At 34.6% G+C, this 11,559-nt stretch overlaps 1 protein-coding gene across 1 annotated transcript in view; it reads right to left on the bottom strand.

Annotated features, from left to right (window-relative positions):
- LOC137632848 (receptor-type tyrosine-protein phosphatase kappa-like) overlaps positions 1-11,559 on the bottom strand; it is a 40,397-nt gene that overhangs the window by 13,212 nt on the left and 15,626 nt on the right. The window contains exons 14-26 of the mRNA XM_068364945.1: positions 11,113-11,264; positions 10,621-10,814; positions 9,923-10,112; positions 8,872-8,977; positions 8,082-8,214; positions 6,823-6,869; positions 6,385-6,596; positions 4,267-4,354; positions 3,076-3,152; positions 2,491-2,634; positions 1,807-1,890; positions 1,101-1,154; positions 369-493 (exon numbers count right to left, since the gene is read on the bottom strand). Coding sequence (XP_068221046.1) covers positions 369-493; positions 1,101-1,154; positions 1,807-1,890; positions 2,491-2,634; positions 3,076-3,152; positions 4,267-4,354; positions 6,385-6,596; positions 6,823-6,869; positions 8,082-8,214; positions 8,872-8,977; positions 9,923-10,112; positions 10,621-10,814; positions 11,113-11,264 — 1,606 coding nt within the window. The remainder of the gene's footprint in view (positions 1-368; positions 494-1,100; positions 1,155-1,806; positions 1,891-2,490; positions 2,635-3,075; positions 3,153-4,266; positions 4,355-6,384; positions 6,597-6,822; positions 6,870-8,081; positions 8,215-8,871; positions 8,978-9,922; positions 10,113-10,620; positions 10,815-11,112; positions 11,265-11,559) is intronic.

The following is an 11,559-nucleotide window of genomic DNA, read 5'->3' on the forward strand; positions in this document are numbered from 1 at the left end:
AGAGAGAGAGAGAGAGAGAGAGAGAGAGAGTATATATACATACATATATATATATATATATATATATATATATATATATATATATAATAATAATAATAATAATAATAATAATAATAATAATGATAATAATAATAAGCAGACCTCCCTCTATTTTCTCCCATTCGCGGATAATCTCAAAGCTATCCGCGAACAACTTTAGCAACAAAGACTGGAACTAATGCATCCCATTAACTTCTAAGCCTAGATCTCACTCTCAAATCATTCACCAGGTTAACTGCTTTAAATGGAGCCTAAAGTTAGGAGAAAAAATAATGAAATACAGTAAAACAAGAGCAAAACAAGAACCAGTGTGTGACCGACCACCTTACCTGCAGTGGACGACAATTGGTCCGGTGAGAGGTTCTCGGCGGATGGAGTGGATCATTTGCGCCACGCCATACGGAGACTCAGGAACACCGTGATCTGGCCATGCGGTGAACTGGTATTGCTGGATCTAATCGGGGTAATTCAATAGAGAGATTAGATATTAGTCGTTTGTTGCTGAAACTCATTAGTTAAATTGATAGAAAGATTAGATATTGTTCAGTTCTTGTTACACATGAAGAGAGGAAACCGGGGGTTAAGACAAATTTAAATTGAAGAGAGATCTAAGAAGCTATGAGGGATTTTGAATATATATATATATATATATATATATATATATATATATATATATATATGTATGTATATATATATATATATATATATATATATATATATATATATATATATATATGAAGAAAATTTGTAAACACCGTAATAAATAAGAGACGTATTTAAATTGAGACAATTTGAAGCTCTGGTTAAGATGAGATAATCCACATTAAAATGATTATCCCAAGCAAAGAAGGAAATTAACCTCTTACGATTTCAAGCACTGGCTAAAATGAGATGTCTTACACAAAAATGATTATAGGAAGTCATGGTAGACAAAGTAAACATTAATGTACAAGAGCAGGAGAAATATTTCTCTAGATATATCCCTCAAAGTAGAGGATTTTTCCAGCAAGAGAAAAACATAAAAAACAGTTCTTTATTATAAATAGCTTCTGTTTACAAACCTTTCTGATTTCTTCATTATTGGTTAAAATGAAGGTACGAAAGATGAAGTCTATCTGTTGAGGAATAGAGAAGTTATATTTTCCAATTAAAAGAAAAAGTAATAGATTGCATTTAAAAAAACAGTAGTTTCTAATTAAAATCAAAATATTTCAATTATAAACAATACTTTATGCATGTATATAATTAATAGTAATAAATTTATATATACATATATATGAGTGAATCTCCAGATGTATATGTACATTTATACATATGTAAGTATGGTTATGTACTTATACTAGTATATGCATAAACACACACACACACACATATATATATATATATATATATATATATATATATATATATATATATATAAAGAGTAAATAGAAACACACACATATATATGTATATACATGTGTATATATATATATATATATATATATATATATATATATATATGCATCCTCACATAAAGATATACACACATATACATATGCTTGTATATACTGTACAATACACACACACACACACACACACACACACACACATATATATATATATATATATATATATGTATATATATATATATATATATATATATATATACTGTATATACATACATATATATATATACATATACATATATATATATACATATATAATATATTTATATATATGTGTGTGTGCACATATTATGATAATGAAAATAGAAATTCCTTTCACCTCCGTTTCAGTAGATTCATGTGTTATGTCAATCCCTCCTTTTGTGATAGTTCCTTCCGAGGGCCAATACTCAGCGACTTTTACCTGCAAATACTTACAATGGTGTTATTGTTTCGAGAATGTGTAAAAAAGAAAAAAAAAAACGAATAATATGGAAATTTAATATCTTGTCATCACCGCAGTGAAACTTCAATAAAATTGTGAATTTATCATTATTATTATTATTATTATTATTATTATTATTATTATTATTATTATTATTGTTGTTGTTGTTGTTGTTGTTGTTGTTGTAATTATTATTATTATTATTATTATTATTATTATTATTATTATTATTATTATTAGTATTATTATTGCTGTTGTTATTATTATCATTATTATTATTATTATTATTATTATTATTATTATTATTATTATTATTATTATTATTATTATTACCTGGAAAAGCTGGATGCTTTAAGCCCAAGGGCTGCAACAGGGAAAAATATCCCAGTGAAGAAAGGAAATAAGGAAATAAACACTACAAGAAAAGGTATGAATAACTAAAACAACTTATTTCGTGAACAGTAACAACATTGAAATAAACTATAAGATGAAATCTTTTTCCTATAATTCTTACAAGCAAACACAAGCACCTATGCATGGCACTCAAATCTGTATTGCTTCAAGTGCGAACATCCTCACCTTTCCATTTTCAACGACATTTGCAATCATTATGATCATCTGAGATTTAGTATGCCAAACCATCCGCCAGAAATCGCCAGTGGTGTCTTGGTTAAAGTCCTTTGGGCCCTGCGTGGCTATATATGCCTTTGGGTTAAGGTGGCCCTGTTGCGAGAAAAACCAAGTTAGATGGAATGAAGGTTATGCAGGAAAAATAAAGGTAATTCACTTCCAAATGTTACTATACCTACACTGTTAAAAAAAAATGCCGTAAAAAACGGTAAAAATCCTGGAATAAATACTGCCAGGCATTTACCGTTTCAAAAAGGGATATATTGTGGTAAAGGAGTGAAATTACGGTTACTAACATGTAAAATATAATAAGGTAGTATGGAAAAATTACAGTTGCCTGTATTTTACTGAGAACGGTATATTTTTTACGGAGAATTTCCGATTAAAATTACGGCTCTTTTTAACAATGTAATTACTTCCTGATCATATGTGTATACGGTCAGTCTCTAGGGCATTGTCTTGCTCGATAGGGCAATGTCACTGTCTCTTGCCCCTGCCATTCATGAGCGGAAAACCAAACCAAACAGTACATACCTCAATGTAGTTTGCGTTGATGTAGTCTGAGAAGGGCATCTGGGGCAAACGGGGCAGCTTCACTCTCGTGTAATTATCTGTCGTGAAAAGAAAAGAAGCAAAGATGTTGAAACAGTTGCCAATGAACAACGAAAGTTTATGTGCAAATTTCTTTCCTAAGAGTGGAATTTTTGCAATTTAGTGTATGCTGTTAAAAATTTGCATTTAAAAAACGGTAAATGCCTGGCAACATTTATTCCAGGATTTTTCCTGTTTTAAAAAAACGGATATATTGACGTAAAGGAGAGATATTACGGTTACTAACCCGTAATAGATAATAACAAAGTATGGTAAAATAATGGTCGCCTGTATTGTATTGAAATACGGCTGAAAACAATATATGTTTACGGAGAAATTCCGATTAAAATTACGGTTTTTTTAACAGTGTCATTTGATTGCAAGGGTATTTTTATCACATGAGTATGGAGCTCTAGAAAAAAATGGTAAGTTCCCTGTCACTGCATTGTCAATAGATACTAGAATGAAAACCGTGAACGAATGAGAGAATCATGTTTTTTACGGAAAGCACAAATATAAAAGACATATCAGACACGGTGTCCTCCAGTCAGTTTTCCTAAGGAGAGGATCAGATTCATCATGAGGACTTGAATAAAATGTTCCATATCCACACTCTTGCAAAGGAACATAAGATGAGCTATGATATAATCTTCTTTATCTGTCCTACCGTTATCCTTACGTTAAGGGGTCGGTTGACTGATGTGCCCTCTCCAATGCCTAGTATCAAAGTCATCCTCTTTCATCAAACCTCTTCTCTCCATATCATCTTTCATCTTATCTCGCCATCTAATTCTCTGCCTCCCTCTCGATCTTCTCACTATAACCAGTTCTTCCCAAGCCCGCCTCACTCCCTCCCCGCCATCCATCTTGAACGCATGCCCAGACTATCTCAGTCGTGACACTCTTATCACCTGTGTAATTTTCACTACGCCTGCCATTCTCCTTATTTCATCATTTCCTAATCTTTCAATCAGTATGAGTTATGATACACATTATATCATGAGCTATGATGTAATGTGTGTCTTCAAATATAGTTAGAAAGATTGACTGATTGATTTGGAGTTTTCTGGCATCCTGACATCGAAGCTAGCTAGAAGGAACAGGCTGAGACTGATTGAGTGCTTCTTTACTTACAAGGCAGGTTGTTCTTGTACCGATTCTTCATGCGGTTTTCGGGGTGATCACTGTAAGAGCAGCTCTTCTCTAGGACCTTGGGAACGCTCTGAGGAGGAAGACATCCAAAGAGAAACAAAGTTATTAATCTTTCTTTATATTGCAGATGTGTTTTGTATGAAGGATAAGGCTGTAGGTGTGATTAATGTAGTCGAGAGGAAGAACCAACTTACTGTAGCATTGCATGTTAAATTGACACAGCAACCACAGAATTCTATCATAAAAATGGTTAATAAATCTTTTCAGAATTTTACATAGATATGGTGAGTAATTTCCAACCTATTCATTTGTAATTGTCCATATAATTATTCACAATTGATTTTTTGCTTTAAAATGATTGAGAGCAAACAGTTTACATTTATTCATACAGTATTTATTCATTCAGCAAAAAAGACTCAGAAATACTTCATCTTACATTAATACTTACTTATGTGTATTGTCTCATATAAAAATATGTATCATCTTAGCTATTCATTAGAAAAAACAAGTTATGATTACCTGCAAAATTTTTGAGTGTTGAACCTAGACCGACAAGTTACTATAGTAAAGTTAATGCAGAGAAAGAGAACTGACAAGAGCAGGTTAATATAGGATGTATTGACAGTAAGAGACAGTGCCGTAAGAACTCATGACAAGGCCCCTAAGCTTCGAGCTTCCTTGGGGCCCTCGACATGCCTAAAACGATCCTCTCCTCCAGTACAATTTATCGCAATTATATTGCAAATTAAGTAAATAATACATAGTTTTAACATTTTACACTAAAAGGAAAAAAAAAAAACCCTTAGTTTTGGTGGGCTCCTGCCCTTACTGGGAACCGGCTCTTGCTGAGCCCTGCTCTCGCTGATCCCCTGCTCTTGCTGAGCTCCTGCTCTTACTGATGTGCTCTTGCTGAGGCCCTGCTCTTGCTGATCTGCTCTTGATAATCCCCTGCTCTTGCTGATCCCCTGATCTTGCTGAGCCCCTGCTCTTGCTGATCCCCTGCTCTTCCTGAGCTTCTGCTCATGCTGATCCCCTGCTTTTGCTGAGCCCTACTCTTGCTGAGCTCCTGCTTATGCTGATCCCCTGTTCTTGCTGAGTTTCTGCCCATGCTGATCCCCTGCTTTTGCTGAGCCCTGCTCTTGCTGATCCCCTTCTCTTACTGAGCCCCTGCTCATGCTGATCCCCTGCTCTTGCTGATCCCCTGCTCTTGCTGAGCCCTTGCTCTTGTTGAGCTCCTGCTCTTGCTGATGTGCTTTTGCTGAGCCCCTGCTCTTGCTGAGGTCCTGCTCTTGTTGAACCCCTGCTCTTGCTGAGCTTCTGCTCATGCTGATCCCTTGCTTTTGCTGAGCCCTACTCTTGCTGAGCCCCTGCTTATGCTGATCCCCTGTTCTTGCTGAGCTTCTGCCCATGCTGATCCCCTGCTTTTGCTGAGCCCTGCTCTTGCTGATCCCCTTCTCTTACTGAGCCCCTGCTCATGCTGATCCCCTGCTCTTGCTGAGCCCTTGCTCTTGTTGAGCTCCTGCTCTTGCTGATGTGCTTTTGCTGAGCCCCTGCTCTTGCTGAGGTCCTGCTCTTGTTGAACCCCTGCTCTTGCTGAGCTCCTGCTCTTGCTGATCTGATCTTGCTGAGCCCCTGCTCTTCCTGAGACTTTTGATTACCCAACCTGTCTGATTGTCTAGAACAACCTTTTGATAATCCCAACATTACTTTACTTGTCTAGAACAACCTTTTGATAGCCCAAACCTATCTTTATTTTTCTATAATAACCTTTGGATAACCTCAACTTTTCTTTATTTGTCTAGAACAACCTTTGATAACCCCAACATTTCTTCATTTGTGTAGAACAACTTTTTGATAACCCCAATATTTCTTTATTGTCTAGAACAACCTTTTGATAACCCAAACCTATCCGTATTTTTCTATAATAACCTTTGGATAGCCCCAACATTTCTTTATTTATCTAGAACAACATTTTGATAATCCCAACATTTCTTTTTTTGTCTAGAACAACCTTTTGATAATCCCAACATTACTTTACTTGTCTAGAACAACCTTTTGATAACCCCAACATTTCTTTATTTGTCTAAATTTCCTACTTACGTTGAACTCCATGTCTGTTTCTTTGGAGTGAATAGCTTTTAGAAGGTAGGGCTCAATGTTTTCAGAAGGAATTCTTCTGTTCAAGGTGTAATAAATTTCCTCGTCTCCCATGCCAGAAAACTCTTGTAATTCAATACCAGGATTGAGAGTTGACTTTCGGAGTAAAGGAGGTTTCCTCCGAAGAGTACCTTCTTTAGGAGGTGAAACGCAGTCTGAAATGAAGTATGAAAGTGGGGATTCAGTATCCAAATGAAATGGTGCATATGAAGAGTTTAAGCTTTTAGCAAAATAAAATGACAGAGGAAAATGTGAATGAGTCAAATTTCCTTACTCACTGAGATGAGAGTTTGAAAACCTATCGGTTATGAGGATGAAATATAATCTTCAATGAAAATATAGAACAGTATTGACTATAATCAGAAAGGTATCGTGAAATACCTCTATCTTGATTGGCTGTCCTCGCGACGACCTTTGTCTGGCGTTTCCTGTTGGAAGGACATAGCTTGTTAAAAGAGGTTTTCCCTTTGTGCCCAAAGCATACCATGCTCAAAATCTTCCTTACACAATAGATACATATGTGTGCTATCAACAGTATTAAAAAGAAATCGAACCAGAGCACAGTTGCATATCTTGACCGGACTGGCCTTAAAGATTTGGTTCATACCGAGGGGTAGAAAAAAAGGGACAGAAGTGGGAGAGTTTAGGAGAAAGAAACCAAATTGATGAGAAGTAAAAGACGGAGAAGTTTGAAACCAAAAACTTATCTATTGCTAAAGTTGACTTTTTGCAAAAATATTAATTGAGTCAAACAAATGAAAAGGGCATTTCATTGAATCTCAGATTTTATCATCACTGTAAATAAAATGAGAAAAGTAGAGCACCTGTCCTTATTACACATATTACTCAAATCTTCTAAAAGAAATTCTGTCAAACTGTTCATCTTTATGAAGTTACGGATTGGGAGGACTCTAGAACATGCTTTTAAGAGAAGGGATATACTTCTAGATTTTCTCTTAAAAGCTAAACATCTCTCTTGCCAATAAAATAAAGTAAAATATATATTAAATATAATGGATAAATTAATGAATCATGAGAAATTGAAAAGCAAGAACTGATTATTGAACTAAGGTTACTAAGGACAGAGATAGCTTGCTTGTTTTGTCCTGAATTTTTGGCCTACATTATGTTTACTTTCTTTTCCCTGAGTCTACAGCATACCCTTGTGAATTAGTTCTTTTTCTGCTATCTTAAGAGTGTGTGTTGAAGCTTTAAAAGTTATCTAATTAAGACAAGGGCGCTTACTTATAGGTCCAGGCAAATATTCCAGTGAGGGCCACCTACATACCCTTGTGAGTTAACTCTTACTCTGCTACCTTAAGAGTGTGTATTGTAGCCTGCAAAGTTATTTGATTGAAAATAGGGTGCTTACTTGTAGGTCCAGGCAAGTAATTCAATGAGGACCACGTATATACCCTTGTGAGTTAACTCTTACTCTGCTACCTTAAGTACTACTTTAAGAGTGTGTATTGTAGCCTGCAAAGTTATTTTGATTGAAAGTAGGGTCCTTTCTTGCAAGTCCAGGCAAATCAATTCATGAAGACCACGTACATTCCCTTGTGAGTTAACTCTTACTCTGCTACCTTAAGAGTGTGTATTGTAGCCTGCAAAGTTATTTTGATTGAAAGTAGGGTGCTTACTTGTAGGTCCAGGCAAGTAATCCAATGAGAGCCACGAAGATAAATACTCCAACCAATATTCCTGCCCTGCCTGATGCCACAGCTCTTCCCTTGGTAGAGACTGGATCGGATACGGTGAATTCTCTGTTTCCTCCTATTGTTTAGGATAAACGAATTCCTTTTAATATAGTTCTTCTTCAAACTCGTTTCTGTTAGAGGAGATGTCCTACTTTGTAATGAAATTAGTTAATTAAATACAGTTTTTCCTCATGTTGGATATTCGCTTCCAAATGAATATACGGAAAGTCGTTTACATACATACATACAAACATACACATTTATATATATATATATATGTATATATATATATATATATATATATATATATATATATACATACATAAATATTGATATAAAGTTTGTATTAAACGAATAACATAGGTGAATATACATACGTATGTATATAAATGTACATATAAATATATGTGTATATACGTATGTGTGTGTTGTGTATGCGTGTGTGTGTGTGTTTGTATTTCTTATGTTTATAAATAAATGTGGTCTGAAACGTCTGAGCTGTACACACACATTTCTAGATTTTTACTGTATATACATATTTCTGCGTATACAAGTATGTACATAATATGTATATATATATATATATATATATATATATATATATATATATATATATATATATATATATATATATATATATATATATACATAGGCACGCATTATCAGAATATATATCGAATTAATTCTATATACCAACTTGTAACATGTTTATAAAGGATCGTGTCAAACTCACCCGACTTCTTTTCGGTTACCACCACCAGATTATAGTTCTTCTCCGGTTGGAAAGGTCTATTCTCGCCTTCTCCCGTCCCAACATCGACAGTCTTCATTGTGGCATTCTGCAAGGGCAAAGGATTCAAAGGAGAGCCTCTTTAGAACACTAAAAACTCAAGTCATTCAGAAGAAGTGTGGATAAAATATTTCTGTTTTGTGTCATCGCGTGTAGCACGTAACGAGTGAATTGTTTCCCTCCAGAGGAATTACGAGGAAAAATGTTAAGTAGATAGAATTATATATATATATATATATATATATATATATATATATATATATATATATATATGTATATATATACATATATATATATATATATATATATATATATATATATACATGATAGATTTTACACATTTAGATGTGTTTTTCATAACATTCAGCTATGTCATTGTCATGTCAGTTCCCTGGTCAGCCACAAGCTATTGTCTTTGAGTTATTATTATTATTATTATTATTATTATTATTATTATTATTACTTGTTAAGCTACAACCCTGGTTGGAAAAGCAGGATGCCAAAAGCCCAGGGGCTCCTACAGGGAAAATAGCTCAGTGAGGAAAGGAAAAAAGGAGAAATAAAATATTTTAAGAACAGTAACAACATTAAACTAGATATTTTAGATATTTTCTATATAAACTATAATAATTCTAATAAAACAATAGGAAGAGAAATAAGCTATAATAGTGTGCCTGAGTGTACCCTCAAGCAAGTTCCAGCAATTCAACTGCCTGATTAGATTATTCTTATAGTCTATGAGTATATAGAGAACAACAGTCTTGTCCTTAAGCCTCCATCTTATTAAAATAACATTAATATAGTGTAGCACCAACAACACTATCTTTTCTTTGTATCTAGTGTACGCGACCCGTCAATATTGATGGCTAAAGACTTTCTATACGTTTTATGATGAGAGATGAATGTTTTGTATGAATTACAATGTTGTAATGTATAATTGGCATTCGACCCTGGCCCCTCCCCTTAAGAAATAAAACCTTATCATAGTTGATACCTCAATGGGATATTTTCCAGCGACCCATATCTCTGGTTCTCTCTCGGTCGTACTTCGCTTGGACATTCTGTGTTTTGAGTTGTTCTCTTCTTCTTCTTCTGTATATTTCTCCACTACCTGCAAAGCCAGTTCCTTTATCCGGGTGTCGTTGAGATTTTCAAGAGCTTCTACGACGACGACGTACTGTACCCTAGAAAACATATTGCATATTGCATCTTACTGAAGTTCCAAGGGGTCCAACGGAAAAAAATAGCCCAGTGAGGAAGGAAACAAGAAAATATATGAATTACAAGAGAAGTAATGAACGATTAGAATAACGTGTTTGAGGAACAGTAACAGTAAAATAGATATTTCATATATGACACGTAAAAACTTAAAAAACTAAAGAAAGATAAATAAGACATAAAAGTGTGCTCGAGTGTACCCTGAAGCAAGAGAACATTACCCCAAAATAGTGGAAGACCATGGTGAAGAGGCTTTGGCACTACCCAAGACGAGAAAACAAGGGTTTGTTTGTTGAGTGTCCTCCTAGAAGAGCTGCTTACCAAGGCTAAAGCGTCTATAAACCCAAGGGTTCCAAAAGGGAACAAATGGACTAGTGTGACTGAGTGTACCCTTAAGCAAAAGAACTCTACCAACAAGGCAGTGGAGGACCACGCTACAGAGGTTATGTCACTGCCCAAGGCTAGAGTACTTACGCTGGAGGGTTCTTGACGCGAGGAAGCTGCATTTTGGACACATTTCCTGAATAATCAAGAAGCTCAATGGAGCCTTCGATCTCTGGGGGCCAAGGATTGGTTGATACGAATTTCTTAAGGACGTCACTGCACTTCCAGTGGTTACAAGATTTTATCTGCAGAGGGTAAGTGTGTTCGGCTTGCAAACCTGTGAACTGTTTAGAGAAAGACCAAGTTATGAAAGCGAGGCATAATCTATGCGACGACAGCAACAACAAAGTGCCTCAGACATGTCCTTATTCATAATAATAATAATAATAATAATAATAATAATAATAATAATAATAATAATAATAATAATAATAATAATAATAAAGGCCTCAAGAATAGAATAATAATAGACTCTCTTTTAAGACGGTTATGTTATTTCAGTTTATTTTTCTTATCTTAAAAATAATTATATTTTAGATGTAACGAATAAAACTGACTAACGAGAACACAGCTCTTACATACTTTGTGCTCCTTCTTACTGATCTTGTAGGTTTTGTTTTGAAGGACCAGATCGTAATACAAGGTGAATTTCTTGTCATCTGGGTGATCATTCCACGTTATAACAATATCTGTTAAACTGCTGCTCTGTTCAAAATTGATGGGCTGCGATGGTCCTAATGGGAGATAAGATCAAATATTCTTTATTGTATTTCCAGGACAATAAGATATAGACCAAAACGTACATTTTAGCAAAGACATAACAAGAACCCACTTGAAAAAAAAAAAGTTTTAACTTTTGAAGTTCCACGGATTCAACTGCCTGATTAGGAAGATCATTTCATAATTTGGTCACAGCTAGAATAAAACTTTTAGAATACTGTGTAGTGTTGTGAATCATAATGGAGAAGGCATAGCTATTAGAATTATCTGCATACCTAGTATTACGAACAGGATGGTACTGCCAGGGAA

The sequence above is a fragment of the Palaemon carinicauda genome, chromosome 42 (genome assembly GCF_036898095.1).
Source record: "Palaemon carinicauda isolate YSFRI2023 chromosome 42, ASM3689809v2, whole genome shotgun sequence".
Taxonomy (NCBI): domain Eukaryota; kingdom Metazoa; phylum Arthropoda; class Malacostraca; order Decapoda; family Palaemonidae; genus Palaemon; species Palaemon carinicauda.